This window comes from Elephantulus edwardii, unplaced genomic scaffold (genome assembly GCF_000299155.1).
Source record: "Elephantulus edwardii isolate Elephantulus edwardi_28Jun2011 unplaced genomic scaffold, EleEdw1.0 scaffold00011, whole genome shotgun sequence".
In the NCBI taxonomy this organism is placed as follows: Eukaryota; Metazoa; Chordata; class Mammalia; order Macroscelidea; family Macroscelididae; genus Elephantulus; species Elephantulus edwardii.
The window spans coordinates 23,483,359-23,510,352 of NW_006399761.1; the positions used below are offsets into that span (position 1 = coordinate 23,483,359).

At 38.8% G+C, this 26,994-nt stretch overlaps 1 protein-coding gene across 3 annotated transcripts in view; it reads right to left on the reverse strand.

Annotated features, from left to right (window-relative positions):
• Window positions 1-26,994, reverse strand: part of EHBP1 (EH domain binding protein 1) — a 411,111-nt gene that overhangs the window by 224,088 nt on the left and 160,029 nt on the right. For 2 of the 3 annotated variants that reach the window (XM_006880958.1, XM_006880957.1), the window contains exons 5-7: window positions 14,394-14,575; window positions 10,731-10,870; window positions 2,936-3,058 (exon numbers count right to left, since the gene is read on the reverse strand). In XM_006880958.1, coding sequence (XP_006881020.1) covers window positions 2,936-3,058; window positions 10,731-10,870; window positions 14,394-14,575 — 445 coding nt within the window. Of the gene's footprint in view, window positions 1-2,935; window positions 3,059-3,676; window positions 3,782-10,730; window positions 10,871-14,393; window positions 14,576-26,994 lie in introns of all 3 variants that reach the window. The other variant, XM_006880956.1, reaches the window with a different exon arrangement.

The window sequence follows — 26,994 nt, forward strand, 5'->3', positions numbered from 1 at the left end:
AAGGAAATTGTCCCTCCTCTGGCAGAGCATCTGGTGGATGTGAACCCTGTACCTCTGGGATTGCAGTACAGCTTCTTGCCACTAGGCCACCAGAGCTCCCGAGGTCTTTTTTTTTTAAGATTTTAAACTTGTTCATTTTATATATGCCCACAAACAAAATCTCATTTATTTAGTATTAATTTGAATTCTAGTAAGAAGAAATTGGTGGTTTTGTTTGTTGTTGAATGAGAACCACATCACAGGTGATCCTCGAGGGGTTTTTCAGAGGCTGTAAAATATACCGGAAGAGACGGCCGATCTTTCCACTGTGGAGCAGCTCGTGGATTTAAACCACTTGCTCTAGGTTTGGGCACACAATTCCTTACCACTAGAACAACTGAAGATGAAATTAAGTTCTCCAAAAAAGAAACTGAAGGGAAAGGAAAAGTAGAAATTAATTACACAATTATATGGCTTTAGTAGTGAATCAGGAAGCTGGACCCTCATTTTCACCAACCGAGGTAGGAGCACAAGAATCAACAAATCAAGAATAGCAGTCAAATGATGCAAACAGTGGTTAATCATTCCTGTCTTAACTTTAAGCAAATAGAGTTTAATCAAACAGAGGTCTCACTTCTTCAACAGGAAGTTTTAAGACTCTAAAACTAGGTGAGGTTTTAAATTTTGTTTAATTACTCAGGAAGAAAAAAAAAACAACACCCAACTCTTCCTTTTTCCTTACATTGTATGGTTTAAAATCAAGAAAGGTGTCTATCAGGTTGTATACTTTCTCCACATGTATTCAATTAGTATGCTGGGCAAATAATTTAAGAAGCTGGACTATATAAAGATTTTTCTATCAGGATTTGAGGAAGATTCATCAACAGCCTGCCTTATGCAGATGACAGAACCTTGCTTGCTAAAAGTAAAACGGCTTGAAACATTTGCTGCAGGAAATCAAGTACTTCAATATGGGTTACATCTCAACATTAATAAAACAAAATCCTATCTCTGAACCAATAGGCAATATGCAACATCAATGACAGATGGAGAAAATATTCAAGTTGTCAGTGACTTCATTTTACTTGGATCCGCAATCAACACTGTAGAAGCAACAATCAAGAAACAAAAAGATGTGTTGTACTGGGAAAATCTGTTGTCATGGACCTCTCCAAAGAACAAAGATGTCAATTTTAAGATTAAGGTGTGTATGAATCAAGTGATGGCATTTTCAATTGGTTTCTATGCACCTGAAAGATGAACAATGAATAAAGATCACAGAATCCTTACTGAACTGATGATACCTTGGAATTATGGTGTTGGAGAAGAGTACTGAGTATATCTGTGAACTGTCAAAACCAAACAAATCTGTCTTGAAATAAGTGCAACCAGAGTGCTCCTTAGAAGCAAGGATGATCAAACTTCCTCTCACAGACTTTGGGCAGATTCTCAGTAGGAAGCAGGCCTTGGAGAGAGACATCACGTTGGGAAAGGCAGAGGAGAAGCAAAAGGAAGGAAGATTCTCAACAAGATCAACACGGTGACTGTTACAACAGGCTTAAGCATGACGGAGATCATGAGGATAGCCCGGGACGGGGAAAGGCTCAGGTCTGTCGTTCCTAAAATCACTATGAATCAAAGTCAACAAGGCAGTATCAAACAACAACAGTACACTGAATAGAGGACCCAGTGATTTGCAAATACTCCACAGTTCACATGTGTAATGTCCTCTCAGTACTAGTGTGAAGTCTTGGCCAGACTTGTGGAGTAGGGCCTTAAGGAGATCAGTATATTTAGGGACAACCTGAAGTATAGTGAGAGAAGTCACGCTGTGTCACAAAACATGACTGTACTCTGGTCTCTAATGGGGCTTTATGCCAGTTCAATGAAGTATGGTGATCTTTAATACAGGATCGTTAATGTTTGGCCAGCAAACAGAATTTTAAAATTAGTCCGAAGTAGCAAACTTCAACAAAGCAAACATCAAATGCTGGCAAGTTTGTGGAGAAACTGAAACCCTTATTCACTGTTGGTGGGAATGTAAAATGGTGCAACCACTAGGGAAGGCAGTAAAGGCACTTTCTCAAAAACTTGGAAATAGAAATACCATTTGACCCAACACTTCCACTACTGGGAATATACCCTAAAGAAATCAGAACTGCAACCCAAGCAGATATATGCATGCCCATGTTTATTACTGCTTTGTTCACAATAGCAAAGAGTTGGAAACAACCCAAGTGCCCATCAACAAACAAATGGATAGACAAGCTGTGGTATATTCACACAATGAAATACTATGCTACATTGAAAAAGAAGGAACTCATGAAATATTATACAAAATGGGTGACCCTAGGGGACATTACGCTGAGTGAAAATATCTCAGTCACAAAAGGACAAACACTGCATAGTGCCACTGTTGTAAAATGGGACTGATATCAGGGTTGGAGGAACCTAAGAAAAAAGGGGATAAATAATGTATACTGCATTGAAACAGATGAGGGAGAGAACTGTTTAAAAGGAATATATGATTAGGTATTATTTTCATCACAAAAGTCCAGAATAAGAATCCACAGTAAAGTGGACTAAGTGGGGGGAGAATGTATAACAATGGAAGAATTCTTTTTTTTCCTTCTTAAAGAGAAAAGCTAACTGGGGTTGAGGGGACAGGGAGGAAAATGTCCAACAATGTATGAATGGAAATCCAAAGTCTCTGTAAACTATGCTTAAAATTTCAATTAAAAAAAATAAGCCTGAAGTAAATGCCTTTGAAAATTTTCCTTCTTTTTAGGCAATTCAGTAAAAGGTATCAAGAATTGTTGGGCAACTGCAAATAACAGTAAGGCAATATAATTATGACAGATTGCTTTTAAACATGTTTTTATAAATCTTATCCCAGCCTTAGGGTTCATGAAGCCATGACTCTATAAATGCTTTAAAATAAAGAAAAATGTGCTACCTTCTGAGTCAGGATCACCAAAAGGATTTAAACCTGTTGCATCAGGATCCCCAAAAGGATTTGAATTCACAGTGGCCAAGCCCTTTTCCGCTTCATCCAAAAAATTAAGTTTGTTGATAAGTTCTGAAAATAAACATAAGTGTCAGTTCACTGTAGTATGGTAAAGTGCAATTATAGATCATTAATGCAATACTTCAAATTGCAAAAATGAATACTAATAATACCTGTAAATAGTAAAACAGAGCACTTTACCAATGGTAGAAGGATATTCAAGTATTTTGTAGCATACCAACATTTTTAGAGTAAACAAAACAGACATACACATATTAAATGGAAAATTATGTCTGATAATGAACCTTCAACTGATTGAATAAAAGAACTGATATCATAGATTTAGAAAATAACTTTAACTCTCAGTAGCAATTCATATAGGTTTAATAGAAGCAGTTAAAATATATTTAAAAATATAAACACATGGAAGAAATATTACCATGTCATATTATCAAATGTTATAAAATATTTTAAAATCACTGTCTATTAAGGATCTTCATATCAGGCTAGGTTAAAGAAGAGTTCGGTTCAGTGGCTGCCAGTTGGTGAACTACAAATTACTAAAGAAAACATTTAAGGAAAAGCACAAAGACAAGACTGACAGCTATATACAGGCAGAAGTCAAGAGGGAGCAGGTCACAGGATATACAGGGGATCAGAAACAGAAAGGAAGGAGGGAAGCTCTTAGACCTTCAGAGGAACTGGCTGATTTAGCTGAAGGCATATTTGCTTGCTTTATGGAGTCATCTTGGTCTTCATCTAAGCTGCTCAGAGCATTCAACTGGTTTACAATTTCTGTAAACAGAAGCCAGTCAAGACAAATGTAAGGTAAGGTCATTTAATTAAAGAGCAGTAGAAGCATGCTGTTACTTAAAAAGACAAAGAGAGGAGATGTTTGCTTAATCAAGAGAATACACTCAGAGGATGTTATTTTGATGAACTGTAACATGAATTTATCTGAAAGGTATGCTGTACTTTTACTTTAAAATAGAGAGTGCTTATTGTTAACTTATATTAGTAACACAACCACCATGTTAATGAACACAAAACAGAGATAATACTTCAAAAAGTTGACAATGGTTCTCAGAAACCCCTCTTGGCATTTGTAAGTGGAATTTTGCTTAATTATATATGTTAACAAAAGAATAAAAATATTTTGCTGCCACAGAAAAAAAGATATACCATTTGTTTTATATTATATGTTTTAACTAAAGGTGTATTATTCGTATGATTTACCTTGTAAACCATGTAAATAATAAGCACTGGCTCACACTTAAGGAGTTTAAAAACCGCTACTAAAGCAAGATAAGGCAGCAGCTACTATTCTCGCAGGGGCTCCTGTGGTCTAGGAACTCTAGTCTGTTCAGAAAACATGAGTTTCACTTTAGAGAATCTTACCATTTGTTCAGTAAGTAACAAATATTTGAATCAATATTTGAAATTTTCATTTATTGGATGAAAATTAGGCAGCTTTGAAAAAATTAAGTACCTACTAAGTTGAAACAGGGATAATGGGGGTAGGGGGTCTCAGAGACAGTGAGAGTGGCTCAGGATAGAAGAGGTCAGGACTACTCTGCTTAGGGTCCCTCTGAGTCCCAAGAGACTCAACAGCACAGAACAACAACAAAGGGTGCTCTACCCTATTCTAGGGTACTTTATTAAGGTATACTAGGGAACTCTGGTGGCCTAGTGGTAAGAAGTTGCGCTGCAATCCCAAAGGTACTTGGTTCAAATTCACCAGATGCTCCACGGGAGAAGGATGGGCAATCTCCTCCTGTGTGATTTACTGTCTCCAAACTGGAGGGTCAACTATGAGTCAGTTCTGATTCAACAGCACACAACAACAACAGAGGATATTTCAGTAAATCCTTACTGTTTCCAAAATGAAAATCTGAGAATAATTTTGAAAGTCTAGTAAAGAAAAACAAAACTTCCCCATCCTTAAGTGGAATAAGCATCACCACCACAAGGTTAACAGAAAATAGCTCTAAATTTAACATTTTAAAACATTGTTCTGAACATTCTAATTCTAAACACACATTCTAAATGTTATTTGAACCCACCACATAATACAATTTTATATCACGGATGTCTTCATCCATTCATTCATCTACTGAGCAAGGACACAGAGACAGGGATAAAAATAGACATGTTTATCTATTCTCCCTCTGGAACTGACATTCTAAGAAGATATAAAATCAGCATTAAAACCTGCTTAATGAGGATCTTAAGTTGTAAAACTCTCAACTGCTAACTAAGAAGTTAGAGGTTCAAATCCACCTGGTGGCATTCTGGAGGCAAGCCTCAGCAATTCAGGAAAACAAACAAACAAAAAAAATCAATCCTTCAAAATGCTACAGGACAGTTTTACTCTGATACACGAGAGTTTCATCACAAATGGCAACAGACGTGAGAGTAACTGGTTAAAACAGTAAGCTGTCAGAAATGTAACTGCTAACTTCAGATATACAAGCTAAATATGTATGAAAAGTTGCTAAACTTATAAATGTACCTTCTCAAAATGAGAAAATTTTATATAAATAACACAGTCCAGGAAATCACAGAAAATAAAAGGTAACAAATAAATCCCATTTAAATTCTGCATACTAATTTGAAGAAACAGATTTTCTAACAGACCTTCTACTAACTTTGAATCTAATTCTGGCTCAATTTCATCTAGTAGATTCCTTGTTGATGATGTTGTTGTTGTTGTTGTTGTTGTTAGGTGCTGCCAAGTCACGTAGGACCCTTCGTGACCCTATGAAGAGCAGATCTGAACCCTGCCCTATCCTGTCCCATCTTCACACCTCTGACACACTAGAATCCTTGCAGCAGTCACTGTGTGGATCTACCTGGTTGAGGGTCTTCCTCTCCTTCACAAACCCTTCTTCTTGACCATAAATTAGAACCTTTGCTTTTCAATATCAGTCATTGTACTTTGCAAGTTTTAGGAAAACAGAGTAGAAGATCAGTGTTAAGTGACTACTCATTTTCTATTTTAAAAAATAGGGAAATGATTTGTTTTTAACTTTGGAAATGAACAGCAACCAACAATAATCAAGCACTGGAAATGTCTTTATATAGATTTAGCTCATAAGATACACTATGAATTAGTATTTACATTTCATTTGTACTGTATTCCAGATGTGAAATTAGACCAAAACAATGTTAAAACAATGCTTTAAGACTTGTCATTTTCTCTAGAATCACTAAAAAAGTCACCGCTGTTGAGTTGATTCTGACAGTGACATCGTGGGACAGAGCAGAAGTGCTTCATAGTTTCTGAGGTAAAACTTTAAGGGAGCAGACAGCCCATCTTTCTCCCAAAGAGGATGGCTGCTGGGTAAACAATCAATCGTGTGGCACAATAAGCACCAGATAAAACAATATAACACACTAAAGCAATATACAGTGGATGAGAAATACTATTTGTTCTCAAGTCTAATAACGTAGGGTATGTTGAACTATAAGAAAGAAACTCGGTCTTAGGTCAGGGAAGCTCCTGGAATTTGTCTATATATATTTGAGCCAGCACAAGACACAGACTTCTTTTAAAAAAGAAAAAAAGGAAATAAGAGGATTCCATGAAATGAGAACAAAAAATATAACAAGAAAAATATATGAGTTGTTTGGGGCTTAAAAACACCAAGGGTGGAGACTGAGATGAATCTGGCAAATGTCATGCCTTGAAGGTTATTATTACACCAAGCTAAAAGAACGTGAACTTTACTCTCAAGAGCTCCGGGAATCCCTTGAAAGATAAAGCGTGCACTTCAGATGCATCATTCCAGCAGCAACATAGTGACAGCATTCCAAAAAAAGGACAGGAAGCAGGCAGGGGTAGGGGTGGCAGTTCAGTGTCACAAATGCACGCTGAGAAGTTTTCAATAAATAGTTGGAAATGAATAAAAGAGAAATGGTTGACAGTTAATGGACGTGGAGATGGAGAATGGGATGCAGGCGAGGTGACAAGTTTCTGTCTTGAGGGACTGTGTGGATGGACGGTCGAGAACGACAGTAATGGGCTCTTCAGTCTGGGACATTCTGGACTCCAGTTGCGTGTGAGACACTCCACAGGGTGTTCTTTGTGGACACGAGCCCAAAATGGACTTGGTGGCGAAGTCTGTGGTATGTTTGCCGTGAAAGGATGTCTCTCCCACATTCTGAGGAAGAAAGGCAAGCAATTTCCTCTCACTGAGATTTACAGCCTCAGAAACCCCAACAGAGGGTTGATATGAGTCAGAATAAATGCAACAGTATGACGTTTAGTGCTGGCTTTTTTAAGAGCCTAAAATACATAATGCTGTTATATATTTCTCCTTCAAAAAATCAGCCTTTCTTTTTGCTCCAAATTTCCTAAAGTCAACGTGTTTCATAGACAGAAAAGGGGGGGAAGAAAAAAATGGAGAAGAATTTAAAGAAACTTATTTTATTTAAATAAATTTAAAATATTTCTTTCTGGTCTTTTATTTTTAAGTGGGACGTTTTCCCAGTAAAATATTCTTCGGATCAAAAAAAACCCCCCACAGTGCTATACATACCTACTTTATTACTCATTAAAGCCTTGTTAACTGAAAATTTACATCTGAGGGAAATCCTAGTAACATTATGTACCTGAACATACACATTTTCTACACTAGTATTACTTAAACTGAGGAATTAAGCCACGATGCACATCATACCCGTGTTGTCAGCCTTGAGTATTGGGGACAGTAAGAAGGAAAACTAAATTAGGGGCAGGCAATCGAAGCCAAGGGTCAAGTAATTTGAGACTCTTCTTTACTGTTGGGAAGGCAGAAGAAGATAGAAATTGACCACCAGAGATAATCACATTGAACAACAAAAAAGGGGGGCAGGGACGGGGGCATGAAGAGTAGGTAGCTTTTCCTTTTAAGAAAGTTCACAGTCTGAGGTGTTGTGTTTTTTTTTTAAAATAAATAAATAAACGGTACAGAACCTAACAGTAAATCTAGGAGCCTCCTCACTTGTCTCCCCACAGCATTACAGGACTCAGGACAGGCAAGTCTTTTCTCAAAGGTGTTCTCAGATAATAACTTTTTAACTTCCTACGAGAAATCAAGGTCAAAAAGATTTCACTCATGTCCTTTCCCCAGTCAATTTTCACCCCTACACACAAGCATTTTCTATTGTTTTCAGTGTTGGATTACTTTTGCATCTTTTACAATGTCATGTAAATGGAATTGTATAGTATCTTTATTCCAGTCTAGCTCTATCAGATGGGCTCTCAGTATCTGCAGAACCATCTGGGAGGGTTCTTGGGAGGGAGGAGGGGTTAGAGAAAATGCATGGTCGTCTTTAGTGCAAATGGTGGCATTAGGGCTTGAGAGAGACACAGAACAGAGGCTGGATTTGTGGTCTCTATCTTCTGCCACTCCTAGTCTCTGAGTTTCCACATTTGGTTCCCAACACCTGGAACTGACCAGTCACTCATTCTAAATTTCATGGAGAAGGAGGTAGCCAAGGTGCATTAAAAACCTTTTAACTCCAAAACAACTATGAGATATCATCTCACCCGAGTAAGAATAGCAAAATTTAACAGAACATCAAATGCTGGCGAGGTTGTGTAGAAAGTGGAACCTTTATTCACTGTTGATGGGAGTGTACAATGGTGCAACCACTAGGGAAGGCTGTATGGTGCTTTCTCAAAAAGTTGCAAATAGAAATACTATTTTACCCAGCAATTCCACTACTGGGAATTTACCCTAAAGAAACCATAACTGTCACTCAAGCAGATATATGCACATCTATGTTTACTGTGGTTTGTTTGCAATAGCAAAGAGCTGGAAACAACCCAAGTGCCCTCAACAAATGAGTGGATAGAGAAGTTCTGGGTATTCACACAATGGAATACTATGCAGCATTGAAAAACAAGGAACTCATGAAATATTATGCAAAATGGATGACCCTGGAGGACATTATGCTGAGTGAAATATCTCAGTCACAAAAGGACAAATATTGCATAGGGCCACTGTTGTAAAACTGAACTGACATTGGGGTTGAGGGAAGACAGAGAAGGAGGGGAGGAATGATGTATACTGCATTGAAACAGATGAGGGAGAGAACTGTTTAAAAGGGATATATGATTGGGTATTATTGTCAATACAGGAGTCCAGAATGAAGGCTGCACAGTGGAGTTGACTTGGGGGGAGGGATTGCATAACAATGAAAGAGTTTTTCTTTTACTTTTCAAGGAGAAGAGTGAATTGGGGGAGGAGGGGTGGGCAGGGAGAAAAGTGCAACAATGAATGACTGGAAACCCTAAGTCTCTTCCATTAAAGGAAAGTAAACTTTCATTAAAATTAATAATAATAAAAAAAGATTCTGTGGATCTCCCACATTGGGAAAAAAAACCCAAAATATCTTTTAGCTCAATTCCGTGTTCTCCTCATTTTCCAATCTCAATACCTAGATAATGATAATTTCCCAGAAATTCTCATCCTTTACATATCTCCAATTCAAGTGAGTGTTTTCAACTTCTCAAGTATTGAGAGGGCAGATGCCCCGTAGGGGAAAAAATGAGATACAAATTAATCTTCTGACCAGAGCCCCAAGTTTACTCTGAAGAACCTTACAGTGAAAGGTGGAAGACCAGCTGACTCTAGCTATAAGGACACTGAACCTCAGGAGGCTGAGTCATACCATATTCAACTCTAACTCCTTAAATCTGAACTGACATTGCCTCCAGTATTGTCTATGTGTTACATTTTGTCCCCCAATGGTTTTATATGTCTGTATCGACATCTAGGGCTGTTCAGGTGTCTTCCAATAGAAGAGTGCCCTCACTGTTTACTGTGAATTGCTGTAGTTCAACCTGGTTTTCTGAGCTATATACAATAAGTACTTATTGTTCATTCAAGATTTTTCCTTCTTCAAACTAGTACATATTCAGAAATTCAACTCAAATCCCAAAGATGGTCAGATCACTGGTTCCTATGTAGTGATGTTGCCATACAAACACAGAGACATCAGTCACTCTGAGGACGTATAATTCATATTTGTTGCAGTAAACTTTCCATGAAAAGGCTTTACTCCTCCAACTCTAAGGCTTATTCTTTTTGCTACATTTCGGTTGTTCTTCTGACTATAATTCAAAATTTTCCTCTTCTTTCTCTAACTGCAATTTAAAACTTTTTGGCTGCATGTCTGTATAAAGGACATCTCACTGTTAGTAAATATGTGGCATTAATAAAATGTCCCTGCCTGAAAGCCTTTCCCCAAACATGTTTCCATTAAGCAGGGGATTCTCAGACTAAGTGGAATAGAGACCTTGGAGAAACTAAACATAGATCACATGGAGGGAGTTATTTTCACCTTCTTGCAAAGATATTAATGATAAAAGATTTTGTCAACTATTTGAACAACTTCCAAGAAGAAATTACCAACTAAATGAAAAGTCACTATGAATTCATTCAAATTGGCTTAGGCACCCTAAAAAACACACAAAATCATATCAAACAGCATATTTTCAAATGAAGTATGCCGTTTACTTGGAGGAGGAAATTTTTTAAATCACACAGCACAATTATACTTTATATACTTATAAACATAAAATTAATAATGAGAAAATTTAAAATAACAATTCCTTCCTCCAAGGGCCAGGAAAAAAAATCACTCTGCTAATAGCACATCACTTCCCACACCTGCCATCAGAAAAGAAGTGTAAGTTTTTCAGCACTGCAAAAAATTGAACTTCTAGCTTCAATGGTAAGGAAAAGTAACTAACCTGTAATTTCTGCTGCCTTTTCCTCTTGATTAACTCGGTTTTCATCATCTTCTTCATTGTCTTCTTCAAAGTCATCTAAATTGCCAATGTCAGCCTGCTTCATGCTCATCAAACTAGCTAGACTTTGCATGTCTTCGTCTCTACATCGGGGATTGAAAAGTGCAACAATGAATGAATGAATGGAAATCCAAAATCCCTATAAATGTTCATTAAATTAATAAGAAAAGAAATAATATTTCAAAAAAGAAAATGGAATACAGAGCTCATTAAATTGCTTAAAAGATGCCTGCTTAGGAATAGTGTATTTCTTACTTTAAGATACAATGTTAATGTCTTCTATAATGACGATATAAGTATACTTAAAAGTCTATATACTTGTATTTATTAATTTTTGAATGGCATGATTAATTAGTAAAAAAGAAGGAAGATTTACAACTAACTAGATAGTAATTAGTTTAATTCTGTGCAGATCTATCGGTGACTAAATTTTTCTTTGCACAAATAAAGCATGAATACTGATTGTGAAGTCTGAAAATAAAAATTTGTTTCCTAAAATGGGGTCAGCTGCAATTCAGATGAGATCTTCACTTTAAAATGTGTACACCATAAAAAAAGAACTGAAACAGGAATTCTTAATCTGTAGAACACAAATCGTTTGGGGCCTTATTGGTAGGAGAAGGTTGTAAACTCCTTGTAAATTAATTTTGGCCTAAATCTGCATTGTTTTATAAAGAGGCCATAATTTGCTTATCCAAAGTTAAGGAATTACTGTAATTAAAAAAGAAAATCTAATCTTACAAAGAACTATAATATGAAAAATAATCTGGGCTATTAGAAGTTAAATACCATGTACTTACAAATGTTAAATTTTTTAAAAAAATATTTTAAATATAAATTTATAAAGTTTATATTAAATACACTAAAAGTAAGCTAACTTACATTTTCTTAAACTAATTTACCACAAGGTTCAAATACTATGAATGAGACTTATTTCTAACACAAAACATATGATCTTTTATATATATATAATTTTGTATATTTCCTCAAAATTAAAAAACCAAATAAAAGTTTATTTTCTAAAATATTTCTTTTTACCTAACTTCTAAATATGATGTGAATTTATAAGCTAAATGGGTATTTGAAACACTTTCTGTTGTATCTGATAAAAGGCACAGAGTTAACAAAATTAATTCCGTCTGTAAAAACAAAGTTTAAAATAGTAAATCTGCATGAACAACAACAACAACAAAAAGAAATTGTATTGCCTTAAATGAAAGACTTGGAAATGGTTTACCTACCAATGGGTATAATTTCAAGAATATCACATCTTCCATCAAACATTAACTTGCTAATTTTACTTCCAGTATTTTCCCATTTCACACCTGAGTTGTTCTCTTTGGGGAGGAAGGAGGATGTTTTATGATGTTCTCAGGGTGTCTGAGAAGTCTCTAACCTCCTGAGCCCTGCTGACTGAATTTCCTTCCACCTAGGTTGTCACGAATGGTGCAGATTCACTTACTTCTTTGGCCCAGTGGGAAGGAATCCACCCTCTACAGATCTTTTTCAAATCTGTTTACTCTCTTGTTCTTCCTTTCCTTTGATCTTGGCTTGAACCTGAGGATCTTTATGTTCAATCTCTCAGTGTCTAGGGCTCCCTTTTAAGGTTCTGAGAGGAAAGACTAATTGCTACCATTCTGCACTGTCTCCCTAGCACCCTCAAAAGTCAGCTTCCCAGAAAGAAGGCTTACTGTTATCAACCAAGTTAAGTCCTCTGCTGTCACGTAGATAAAGTGCCAAATATCTCATTTTGACTGACGCAGAGTCCAATTTAATCAGTCAAGTGAGATGGCCAATTATAGTAACCACGTTCTATCAGGTCAAATACATTTAGAACTGTGCTTCCCACTCGATTTCAATGTCCACAGTGGCTGTGTTCTCACTTTTTAAGTCCTAGGCTTACCATTTCTATTTTCTTCTCACTGAGCTTCCACTCCAGGTATGCACTACACCCACAAGTGTCATTTGACCGCATGCTGTAACTACACTGGGATATTAATTTTTTTTCCCCTGCTCTAGGTCTGTTCGTATCTTCTTGGGTTTAGAATTTCAAGTCTTTTCAAGAGCAGAAGTTGGTGTAGGGTGGTGTGCACTGGTCCAAGTGGCATCACAGAAGAATGACCCACCTTCATAAACAACGTGCTGTGAGCTGTCACAAGTCAATGCCGACACATGGCGACCCTATGTGACAGGGTGGAACCACCCTGTGGGATTCCCAGCCAGCAGTCCCTATGGAAGGACATCATCAAGTCTTTTTCCCTTTGGAGCCAGTGAGTGGGTTTAAACGGTCCTCCTATTGGTTCGCAGCCAACTACTTAACTGCTGTGCCACCAGGATTTCTCACATACGTATCACAAGCAAAAAGATCCCATGGTGCAGTTGGACTCCATAACACATGGAGAGTCTTCTCCACTGCACTGGGTCTGGACTGTGTGTTATCGTTCACTCAAGGCTCAAGAAGAATCCTTCACAAGGGACAATGGCTTCTGTGAACTGCTTATCTGACTGTATTTTCATATACAGTGGTTGGAAAACTGAGGCAAATAGTAAGAAAAGGCAAACGTTTCTTTAGTTTTTCCTCTCTTATCTAAACTTTTCACTTAGGTTCCTCTTGTGCCTCAAACAGCTCCACAAAGGAAGTGACTACAGAGCACACACTTTACACTGATGGTGAAATGCACACACATGCTCCTCACTAGAACATAATTACGTCACAACGTTCAGGCCGCGGTGCTAACCTCAGTGACCCAGCGCTCCCCGGGAATCACTCTGGAGGCAGCTCTGTGGGGCGGCTCTCTGCCCTGAAGTCACCTTCTACAACTGGAGGCTCAGGTCCGGACTGCGGGAGAGCGAGGTGGCTTGTACCATTCATTTCACAGGCGTCGCTGCCTGACTCGGTCATGATGTGCAGCAGGGAGGGGACGTACTTGACCCTGAGACCCACTGAGTTAGTGTCTGTTGAAACGCCTCCAGGAATGCATGCAGTGGATTGCAGGGCCCCTCCAGGGCCTTCTCACAGATGTGTGGCCTGAGCTGCATTTCCATCACCAGCCCAAGGCTCAGAGAGGACTGAGTGAAGCCATGGGGCATGTGTACGTGCCAGTGGCCCAACATCAGCTTTGTTTTCCTTTTCCTCTGCTACGCAGTCACATCCAAGGCCCATATGGAAGGATCAGACACTTGGGGTTCAGGAGGAAGGCACGCTTATCCCACAAAATACACGAGTCCTTACCTGGTTGTGAGGTTATTTACATAGATTTTTTTTTTAAACTTTTTGTCATAAATGTGAAATGTTGGATAATGAGACAGTCCATCAGTGAGGAGCAGGCGTATAAAATAGAAACTTATGCTGCTCTGTGCAATTAAAATCAAAACTTTGAAAAGTTGAAAATGGAAACCAGCTATAGCCACATTTATATTACTGTTCACTTTCAAAAGGGAAAAGAAACTGTAACAAGGAGCTCATTTAATTCACGCTCAGGAACGAAGAATGGCAAGAATGACTGGTATGCTGTCGGATGTGCTACATGTTTAAGAGGCAAAAGCTGTTACCTGGGGTGTTCTGAAAGACAATCTGAAGCAGTCTATTAGACAAAAGAAACTTACGTGGCTTTTCCTTCCCGGAGGAATATGCAAGATAATGAAAACTGTAGAGTGGCTGATACAACTTTTTTAGACAAGGGCTTGAATTTTAACTTCACGTCCGTCTGAGTTGGCATAGGGCTTGCGTATTGTTTCATGTTGATGCTGCTGGTAGCTAGTGCTTTCCTTCGACCAGAAGGGGATTCCTGCAAGACAAACATTAATTCTGTTAGGAATTAATTCTAGGAGGTATGTGCTTTTTAACCAAATATTTTAAAATGCACCTTGATATGATAAAACATGAGCACTTCCATCTCCAAAGAATTATAGCAATAATTAGATAAAACTGTCAAGAAGTTACATCACAGCTTTAATACACATGAATAAGGCAGGCATGAAATTAGAGATGGCTCAACAAAGCAGAAACAAGAGAAGAACAGAGCAAATCGAAGCATGCCACGAAAGGAACAGAAGGATTGGAAATAAAGACAGCTCATTGGAGAGCAGCTGGCGAGAGAAGACCGAGGCTATGACAAGGCATCAGCAAGCACTCAACAATTACTATCTTGGCTTTCTGTCACATGCTACTTTGGTGTTCTGAACAACTACAGTTTTATACAGAACACCCAGTTCTGGTGGCACTCTCTCTCTCCCTCTTGCCTACTGTACATAAATTCTATTTATTCTATGTTATTGTTGCTGTTGTGTGCACTCGAGTCAGAATCAACCCATAGCCGACCCTCCAGCAGCTTTGTAGAGGTAGTACATCAAATGAGAGGATCAGAGCTGCCAGGGGTTTCAAACATTTCTTGGGGATCACAGTGAAGCTTCTTCCAATTAGGCTACCAGAGCTTCCTATTTATGCTACTTCTTATTTCTTTATCTTCCAAGGCATATACTGATCACCCAGTTCATGTTCTCTCACATTCACTAAGATCACAAATATCCAGGAAGAGAAATGGTTGTTGGTTTCTCGAATCCTATGTCCATGGCAAACCCTGCTAACTGACCCACTAGATCTCAGCATCCTCAACACAGCTATTTATTGCCAGTGCCTCACAACTTAAGTAGAAACGAAACCTATTTGCTATCCAAAGTGTCTAATATCCCATTAGAAGTCTACTTTGTTTTATAATTATCCTTTCTAGAATGATAGCCTAAGAGCACAAGGAAAATACGGCAAAATATGATTGGGTGGTGCGCAAATTCTGGAGAGACATGATGATGAATGAGACAATTCCTGGTTATGTGGCAAGAGGGAAATTAAATACACGTAGGGCAATTAGTAAAGAATGACAGAGGTTACATACTAGAATGAATTATAAACCAAAGGCCATGGACATTTCTTCCTAGACTAGGAGATGAGACCTAAACTTAATTAAGGCCAAATTTCCAAGCTCAATACGGAACTCCGTAAACTTGAATTTTGGTAAGCTTCCCTACAAAATAGCCTGAAATTCAAACTTTATAATTACTTTCCATGAAATCACTCCATTTCCCTACCAAGGCAGGAAAAGGAATCAGAAATTCTACTGGGCTACTAATTAATAAACATTTTTCATATCCCTGACAACATTTGTTTAAAATAAGGATATTAATTTAATCAGAACATTAAAGAAGACTTTTCCACCCCAAAAAAGGCATTTCTGTCCAACAGAACAAGTCAAAATGTAATGTAGCACCCCTAAAGAATACCTACTTTTAAAATGTGGTCTTATCTGTCAGATTATGTGCAGCAATATTATACTGAACTATTAGTGCATGTAGATACCTTATGAATGGATTTCACAAATGCATCAAGCACTTGAGCAGGATTTAAGCCCTCTCAGAAGAAATACTTAAGAATATGCAAATATCCTCAACTGAATCAAGTTGAACAGATGTGACTATCCCAAACAATACAAATGTTCCTTCCCTGGTCGCTACTGTCAATCAAAGGAAAAGATTAAGGTCCAAGGTTCTGACAATGTGCAAAATGAAAAGTATGATCAAGGAGTATAAATTTATTACACTGATATGAACAATAATCTCTTATTGTACTTTGAGAATAGCTAACAACTTCTACACAGAATATAGGATTTAAACCCTATTGTGAGAGCATAACATGCAAACTGCTCCACACTACTTTATTTTTTTTTGTTAAATTTATTTCACAATATATGATGTTGATTCCATCATAGGAATGGTTTTACTTTATAACTAAATAAACTATGAAAATGAAAATAATAGGGAAGTGAACAGCAATGTGAAAGCTCAGTTTACAGATGGATCCTACAAAATCTAGAGCTTTGATGATTATTATTTTGTCAAATTCCTTTTTTGAATGATGATTATATAGAAAGTTTTTCTGCTCAAATCAGTTTTATGACAAAAACAATAGGAAATAAAAGCCACCAAGCTAATGTACTCTATCCTAAAGAACCTGTTCTTGTTGATTTCATCCTTTATCTGATCTTTCCCCTCTTTCAAGGGAATCCTGGTGGCCTAGTGGTAAGAAACTGCACTGCAATCCCAAAGGCAGCAGGTTTGAATCCACCAGCTGCTCCACAGGAGAAGGTGAGCAATCTCCTCCTGTGTGATTTACCACCTCTGAAAACCTGCTGGAGGCTCAGCCATGAGTCACTTCCGACCCGATGGCACACCACAAAGACAAACAAACTCAAGTGTACCCGATTCACGCCATGGGATTTTTTTAATCATTTGCTATGCATCTGAGAGATGGACAAAGAGTAAGAATGACAGAAAAAGGATTGTTGTCTTTGAGTTGCAGTGCTGGAGAGCACTGAATATCCCTAAGAACTGCTAAAAGAACAAACACAGATAAGCTGGAAAAGGTGCAGCCAGAGTGCTCCTTAGAGACAAGGATGGTAAAACTTTGTCTCACCTCCTTTGGGCATACTGCTAGGAGAGAGTATTCCTTGGAAAGGGACATCCTGCTTAAATGGGTGGCTTGACACTGCAGCAACTGGGCTCACAAGTGTCAGAGATGATGAGGATGGCACAGGTTAGGACAAGGTTTAGATCAGTTATTCATAGGGTCACTACAAGTCACACTCAACTCTAAGACATCTAACAACAATACTTATAGGTGTCATTGAGTTGACAACAACTCACAGAGGCGCTATGAACAAACAGATCTGAACCCTGCCCTGTCCTCCACCTTCAGGATCTCCCTTATGTTCAAACCTAGTGTTACAGTCACTGTGTCAATCCATTTTGTTGATAGTCATCCTCTCTTGCCCTCAATTTTCCCCCAGATTATGTCTTTTTCCAAGGACTAGACCCTCTGACAACATGCCCAAGTATGTGAGAGGAAGTTTCAACAACCAAGCTTCTAAGGAAGGCCTTGGTTGCACGTCTCCCAAGAAAGGAATAGATTCTACGTCTGCTATCCTTTCTATCATCCAACTTTATGACATGTGGGTGCTGTTACTGTTAGGTGCCACTCAGTCAACTACGATGGACCCTATGAACAACTGTTCTATCCCATGCCACCCTCACAATCTGACACACTCAAACCCACTGCCACAATCACTGTGTCAATGCATCTGGATGAGGGCCCTCCTATCTTTTTCTGCCCTTCCACCTTTACAAGCATGATTTCCCTCTCCAAGGAATAACTTCTCCAAAGTATTTGAGATGAAGCTTCATCATTTTTGCCTCCAAAGAGCACTCTGGCTGAACCTTCTCCAAGTCATACCTGTTTGTTCTCCTGGCCGTCCATGGGGATCATCAGCACTCTCCTCCAACATCACAGCTCAAAGGCATCAAGTCTTCTGTCATCCTTTGTCACTCTCCACTTCTCAGATGCACAGCAAGTGACTGAAAAGACCAGGGCCTGAATAAGGCAATCCTTAGTCCTCAAACTGACATCATTACTCCTCAATAATTTAAAGAGGTCCCTGACTGCAAACTTTTGCAGTGCAATATGTCTCCTGATCTCCTGATTATTGGTACTAAGCGGATCCAAGGAAGATGAAATCATTGACAGTCTCACATCTTTCTCCATCCATCATGATGTTGTCTATTGGTCCAGTGGCAAAGATTTTTGTTTTCTTGGTGTTGAGATGCAATTAATATTGAAGGCTGAAGTGTTTAACCTTCTATAGCAAGTGCTTCAAGTCTTCCTCACTTTGAGGAGCAAGGTTGTGTCATTTGCCTAACACAGCTAATTTATGAGTCTTCCTCTGATCCTGTTGCCACATTTTTCTTCATAAGATCCATTTTCTTTAATAACTCTCTCAGTGTGTGTGTGTATAAAGTTTATAACCCTTTGCTCTGTTCAATTCCCTTGTTCTGTTCCAAAAACAGCCTCCTGGTCTAGTTATAGCTTTCACAAAAGCTCAGTCAAGTGTTCTAGGATTCCCATTCTTCCCTACGTTAGCCCACAACTTGTTATGATCCACACAATCAACTGCCTTTGCAGAGTGAGTAAAGCACAGACATTCTTCTGACACCCTTTACCTTCAGCCAGGATCCATTTGACATCAGCAATTATATCTGTGATGCCATGGCGTCTCTTTAAAATTCAGCCTAAACTTCTGGCAGTTCTCTATGTACTATTCTAGCTGTTTCTGAATGATTCTCAAAAGTAATTTTGCTTGCATGTGATACAAAAGATTTTGTTCAATAATTTCCACATTCATCTCTTCAGTGAGCCAGGAAGTTGCCCTCCAAACTTCATGGCATAGAATGGTGAGCACATCCAGGGCTGCATCAGTTATCTGAAACATCAATTCGTGGGGCCCTGTTTTCTGTCAATGCCTTCAGTGCACCTTGTATCTCTTCATTACCACTGGCTCTTGATCATATGGTGCCTTCTTGAAATATTTCAGTGTCGACCCATTCTTTTTGGTACAGTGACTCTGCGTGTTCTCTCCCTCTTCTTTTGATGTTTCCTAGACCATTCAATATTTTTCCCATAGAATCCCTAAGTATTGCAACTCAAGACTTGAATTTGCTTTTCAGTTCCTTCATTTTGAGAAATGCTGAGCGAGTTCTTTTATTCTCCAATTCTAGGTCTTTGCACGTTGCATTATAGTAGAAGCAACTGATAATACTATGGCTTGGATCAGATGCGCGTTGGTCTATAAATGGACATAGCTGCTTTTGTACTTTAGGAGGGTACCTGGCAGCTGACTTTTCCCAATGCAACATGTCTCTTGACTTCCTGACTACTGCTACCATGGGTGCTAACTGGGTAGCCACGTAAAATGAAGCTGTCAACAACTTCAATCTTTTCTCTACCATATCATGTTACTACACTGGCCAGTGGTCAGGATTTTTGTTTACTTAATGTTGAGATGTAATCCATAATAAAGGCCGTATTATTTGATGAGCAAATTGCTGATAGTCTTCTTCCAATACTGATTCCACTGTCATCTTCATATAGTCCAGCTTCCTGAATAACTTGCTCAGCATACAGACTGAACAGATACGGAAAAAAGATACAATAATCATGCACGTACATTTCCTGATTTGAAACCATGCTGTGAAACCTTAGAATGTTCACAGAACAGCTTCTTGATCTATGTACAGGTTTTGCATGAACACAGTTAAGTGTTCCAAGATTCCTATTCTTTTCAATGTTATCCAAAATCTGCTATGATCCACTTGGCCAAATGCCTTTATGTAGCAATAAAACAAAAATTCTTTATGGTATTCTCTGCTTTCGGCTAAGATCCACCTGACATACCTCATGCCATGGGCATTACTGAATCCAGCTTGAACTTCTGGAATTTCCTTTTCCATTTACTGGTCCAGTCTTTTAATATAACCTTCAGCAAGACTGTACTTGCTTGTGACACCAGCGATATTGTTTAAGAATTTCCACATATTGGACATGGATCTCTTCCAGTTGGCCAGGTAGCTATCTTCCAAATTTTTGGCATAGTCTAGTGAACATGTCCAGGAATTCGTTGGTTTGTTGAAACATGTCAACTGACATTCTGTCATTCCTCAAGCCTAACTTTTTCACTGAGGATTTTGGTGCAGCTTGAATGTATTTCTTCATTACCACTGGCTCTTGATCATATGCTACTTCCTGAAATGGGTCTGAATCAATTAATTGTTTTTGGTACAGTGATTCTGGGTCTTCCATCTTCTTTTGATGTTTCCTGTATCACTCAAGATTTTGCCCAGCAACTCCTTCAGTATCACAGCTTTACCAGATTGTAATTGGCTGACACGGAACCACTTCCAGAATGGCATATGATTAAGAACCAATGGTGCTGAAAGAAGTTCAAGTTGCACTGAAGACACTGTAAAACAATTAATGCACCAGGAACCAACTGATGTGTTTAAACTGACAGATGAAGCCCTGGACTAGCCTATATGCTCCCTCTCCTCAAAAAAATGATACAACAGAATGTGGAAAAAATTCACTTGTGGATTCAAACAGCCCGAAAGGGGTGGCTTTTTAAGGCTAGTGGTGCAACTCCCTACAGGTTGTGCCACTTTAATTCCCTTCAAAACAAGCAGAGCAACATGAACGCCAAATACAAGATCATGGAACATCTTCTAAAGCAGGAAATCAAAGAATAAACAGTGCAAACTGAGAATATGCTCACAATCTGATCAAAATTCCAGAGAATATACTTTATGACATACACCTTTCCCAAATCATACACCTACACACACACACACACCAAACACCCCCCACACACACACATTTAACACACTTTCAGTAGTTATTTTATATCTGTGCCTTAACCACTGTCTTTCTTCTTTAATGAATTAATGCAATTGCTTTCAAAGTGATCTTGGTGCTGCTACTTCTGCCTGTGATTTAGGACACAGGTGACGCAGTTAATGTTAATGTGATCACCTTATTACTCAAAAGCTTCCAAAGGCCTCTTACTGGGACTAGTAAAGCCCACAGTCAGGTCTTCCCGCTAACCCCTTCTGTTTCCTACACCACCTTGCTCCCCGGTGTATTCACAACCTTCTGCCTTAGCTTCACTCTCTCTCTTATCAAGACTGTGCTTCCCATAAACACTTCATGACAAGCTCTCCCACTTCCTTCAAATCATTTTCAAGTGGTCTTCCCTAAAAACTATTCCCCCGATAGGCATAATTCATGGCCTCCTCTATTTTTTGTGCTTGTTGTTAGTGTTGTTGTCCTTAGCACGTGCTATTAAATATACAGTTCCTTTTTGCTTACCACTGTATCTCAGTTTAAGAATCATACTTGGCATAAATCTGATGTTATTGCTGACTGTCATCAAGTCAAGCAAGACTCATAGTGACCCTATGAACAAAAGGCCTGAAGCCTTTCTATAATTATCAACACTTTTCAAAGTTCATACTCAAATAAATTTTCAACCGACTGAATAAATGAATACAAAAGAAGAGGAAATGTGAGATTTCCTAAATGTAGAGCAATCTGCAATTTAGTATTAAGACTGTACAACCCATTTTCCTTTGAGGGGTAAGGTAGCTCTAAACCTGCCTGGGCAGGGAACAGGAGGATGGGTCAGATAAAGATGCTGTCATCTGGAGGTCGAGGGAGTGAGCAGCAGCAGCAGCTCCTCAGTAGCGGACCCTGCTACTGTGGGGGGAAGTCAGCTGCTAGAACACAGCACAGAATTAAAAAAAAGGAGTTCGGTCTGAAATCAAGGAAGTTCATGAATCAAATGTCTAGACCCCACTCATTACCAGCCTGTGACTACTGACTTCTTCACAGGCTCCCATCTGATCCAGCTTTCTGGAATCCAATCACAATTATATCTATGTATTCCCCACCCCACCCCATTTCGTGTAAACAGTACAGACTTATACACGTTGCCCTTGAGCCTGAACTTCCTCCTAGCTGACCTCCCAGTGGGTTTTCAGAAGGTTGCATCTTGCACAGAAGGAGACTGTCCATCTTTCTCCCAAGGAGCCACTGGTGGCTCCAAACATGCAGAGATGATGTAAAATCTGAAACCTTTATTTGTGAGTTTTTTTCCAAACTCAGTTACATTAAAGTCCATTGTTCTATCCCGATCACAGAATGAATCTTTTCTTCACACATGGCTTTGAAACGCCATACTTGGGCCATCCAGAAAATCCTGCTTCCCTGAATTAAGCAAGTCTTCCAAATTGTATACATCATTTTACTATACATTACCTCAAATCCCTCTCCAAATATCAGATAAACTAGCATCACCATCTATTCCATCAATGAAAGGTTTATGCACTAGTAAACTATTAAGTACATTGGAAATAAGCCTTTGTGAGCTACTTCTGGAAAAGCAGCCATTGCAAGTCCCACAGAGCACAGCTGTCCTCTGACATCCAGGAGGCAAACATGTGGAATTAGCCTGATGACAACTACAATCTTCCAGGCTTCTTGCATTCACCTTTCTGGCCCTCCTCACCCTTTTTCTTTTTAACTTCCTTGGACTGTTTCCATTTGTGCCATTTCAGGAGTGTATTTAATAAGATCATGGAGGGTTTGGGGGTTTGCTTTTTTTTTTTCCTTCATATTTTTGCCCAAGTTTTTGGCTGTTTTCCAAAAAAAGAGTTATTTGTGCTATCTAGTTAGTTACACTGCCAGAAGCAGATTTCTTCACTTGACTTTTTTATAAGAACAGAAAGAATTATCTATATTTTTTAAAAAATTATATTTTGTTGTGTTTTTGGTGAAGGTTTGTTTACAGGACAGTTTCAGTTTCTATCTAATAATCTCTACTGAAATTGATCAAACTGTTCACGCCAATCAGTTGCGTTTTTCACAATGCCTGTATGTCCTCATTAATTCTGTTCTGGTTGTTCCAATTCAACTAATCTAGCTTCCTGGTCCTTTTTGTTTTGAAGTAATCGTTTACAGTTTTGATCTCATAGAGTACAATCACAACTGAATGGACTGAAAAACTGCAGCAATACTACGTAGAATACTACGCAGCACGCAGGAGCAACGTTTTCAAAAGTTACTATGTGGCCTGCGAGAAATTGGAGAGCATTATGCTCAATGAACTAAATCAGTAACATAAGGACAAATATTGCATAAGACCATTATTGTAAAAATAGAAGGATGACTAGTAAAACTGCATGAGGACCCAAGGTGGGAGAGTGGATAAGGATGGGCAAATGGGAAATCAAAGGGTACAAGGTCACATAATCTGGAGGGTGCGGGGTGGAAAAGGAAACAGAAAAGATCCAGCAGGGCTCTGGAAAGAAAGGTGGGCATAGTTCAAAGGTGATTAATTTTATAAAAAAATAATGAATGAGAATGATTGTATGAAACAAAATGTGAATGAAGTATAATGTGAAACACAATGTATATGAACTTTTAAAGCAAAACAATATAAAAGAAAAAATTTTAAAAAAGCAATTGTTTACTGTCTGGTCTCATAGAAGTGTTTTTTTTTTTTGTTTTGTTTTTTTTAGGAGTAGCACAGTATTCACATATGTTTGGTTTTCTTTATTTTTTGAAGCAAACTGTTACTGGGCTAAAAGGTGACTTGGCAAGTTAGTCGGCTTCAAGGCTTAAAGATTATCTCTGGGCAAAAATTTTGGGGAGTCCTTCAGTCTCCCAAGTCGAGCATGGTGAATTTTCTGCATGCTGCTGTTATTCCCCATTTGCCTCCTATTCTCTCAGGATCTAATATTATGATCTTGATCAGAAAACCAAGCACTCTGATAAAGAATTAACCATCCTGAAAAAGTGGGTCTGTTGCACACTGACGGAGACCTTGCAGGTTAGTCAAATTTGGCACCTTCATGAGGATCATGTGAGCATTTACTGGGACTCTCCAGATGTGGACTTGTTATCACCAGCACTTTGGAGTTTGCAGCGTCTGTCGGCCCCCACATCACCACAACACCTCAGGACAAATTACTGCCTGCAGCACCTCACCTATGTCAGCTTCTCACAGTCCAAGCCGCAGCTCTGCGCATGTCCTGACCCACCACAACTCTAAACTCTGCTTCGAGGTTTACTGCGTCACTGCGCCAAGAAATGAAGTGACAAGCAGCTAGAACTCTGAGCAGCATTCTAAAGACATGTGGCCAGAACACTGCTCACCTTCAAAAGTCTCAGTTCTTTAGATCTTGTTCTTTGTCTCCTGACTACGCAAATTCTTTCCCAGTACAAAGAACATCACACTCAATTATTTATGTAACTATCCATCTTCTCCACTGCATTAAAAACCAAAACTGTCGAAATGAGGTAACATGGAGTTGTAAGGGGTTTTCAGAAATGTCCGACTCTATTATATCACCCCAATACAAGAATGCTTGCGATCATCCCTCCCAGAGAATTAACAAATGTATTTCCTGGTGCCTTTAACTCAAATTCAACCTGAAACTTTAATACAACTCAGTGCACTACATACAACCAAGCAGGGCCAATGATTTTGCTTTTGTTTGTTTGAAAAATGCATCTTGATGGCCAACTATGTATTGGCAATCTTGGGTTAGCTACGTGACACCATGCTGAATTTTATTTTTAAAGGATAATAAAAAGTCAATCTGGAAGTCAAACCGCTCTAACTTTTTTAAAAATTGTGATGCTGGTCCTTCAAGCTGTCACAGCACCGTATTTCTCGGGCCACAGTGAAAAAAGATCCTTGCTTCATCAGCAGACCAAAATGGAACACTACAGAATTTAATTTGGAGCCCATGGAGCAATTAAATGCTAAAGCAGACATGCCACGGGGTGCTCTCTCAACCACAAAGACTTAATTAGAAACCATATCAGCTAAAAGAACCAACTTAGATGGTCGGATGGCAGAGGGGAGCACAAATGTAAATTGAAAAGAATCACTATTAAAAATCTTTTTAGATATACCCTTAAAACTACTGTACTGGTATTAGAATAAAACCCAACTATACTCTAAAATATATCCAACCACAAGCCTTCTCAACTACAAGGAAACTCGGATACACATAAAAATCAAGTTCAAGTGCTCAGAACAAAAGTCTAAAAGGGGTAGGTTGTCCAAATTGAAAGAAAAAGAAAAAAAAATGACTAGTGATTCTGAAATCTATAATAAAATTGTTAAAGGATAGTTTGTATCAATCCTTTTCTGGGCAATGCTAAAGAAAGAAACAAAGTTAACAGATACAATTATCTTCAGTTAACAACAAGCAACAGATGCTTCAGTTGGTTTCCACAGGTGTTCCAGAGGCGGTCTGGTGGTGCTATGGTTAAAGCACTCAATTATGATTGTAATGTCCTTAGTCCCAACCCACCAGGGCCTCTCTGGAAGGAAGGCAAGGTAGCCTGTTTCCACAAAGCATTTCGCATTAGAAAACCTCTGGGCAGTTTTACTCTGTCCTAGCAGACCAATTAGAGTCAGAATCCACACAATGGCAATGACTGGTTGGTTGGGTGTCTGCAGAAGGTCGTCTAAAGGGATGTTACAATCCTGTTAGCTAAATGAGATCTTTCAGCCAATGTGCTGTTGTTATTCATACTGTTTCCATTGGCTAATTTCATGAACAGATCACCAGGATCGTTTATCTAGTGTTAGAAAAGGAAGGTATGGCTGGTAAAGTAGAGGGGCAGTGAAAATGAAGGAGCCTCCATCAGACAGACTGACCTAACAATTGCAGCAAAGGCTTATGCATCTCAACAATTGTGAGGATGATGCAGAACTGGGCAGTGTTTCACTCTGTTATGCACAAATCACTATGAATCAGAGCTAAGTCGAGGACAATGAAACACTCAATGACAATAACCAAAGGGTTACATCATCCACTGCCAAGACTGGAATGTATCTGCTAATGTTGTTGGTAGGTGCTGCTGAGCTGAGTACGACTCACAGTGATCCTATGAGGTCTGAATCCTGCTCTCTCCTGTGCCATCCTCGTCATCCCTGACATATGTGATCCCTCTGCTGCAGTCACTGTGTCATCCATTTTGCTGAGGGTCTGTCTTTCTTTCCCTGACCCTCCACCTTTCCAAGTGTGATGTTCCTTTTCAAGGAACTGCCTCTCCTAGCAACACAAGGTATGTGAGACAAAATGTCTTCATCTTTGCCCTCAGGAGCACTCTAGGTGCACTTTTCCCAAGATAGATGTTTGTACTTTTAGCAGTCCATGGGATATTTGGCACTATTCGTGGATGAAGTGGTCAATGATTTCATCTGCTAATAGTGAGTCTCAGATATTTTTAACTATATTTACAATATTTATAGCAAGATTCAAATACTCAGTGCCAACTGTTCACCATACTCACAATAGCAAAGATTTAAAATAGTTGTTATCTTTTAAATCTTTGCTAACCACATATGTCACAAACTCAACACGGACAAATCCGGCTTATCTGTATGCTGTTTCCACCCTTAATTCTCATCTCAGCAAATGGTACTGCCCTTTATCAAGCTCAGGAATAACCAAGCTCCGCTGGTTGCAATTGTTACATCTCTCTAGAATCTGGACTCATCTTCCCATCTTAATTCAAGCTTCATCATCTGTGAATAGACCACTGAGATACCATTTGGGCTTATCTCCATTTCTCTTACCTCATGCCTTATTCCAACTCACAGTGATACTGCTGAAGAAAGCAAAAACATTCCATAGGGATTTCTGTAGAATATCAAGCACCACAGCCTTCAACATGGATAACACCTGAACGTCAAGAAAACAAAAGTCCTCCCCAGCAGGCTAACAGGCAACATCGTGAGAGATGGAGGAG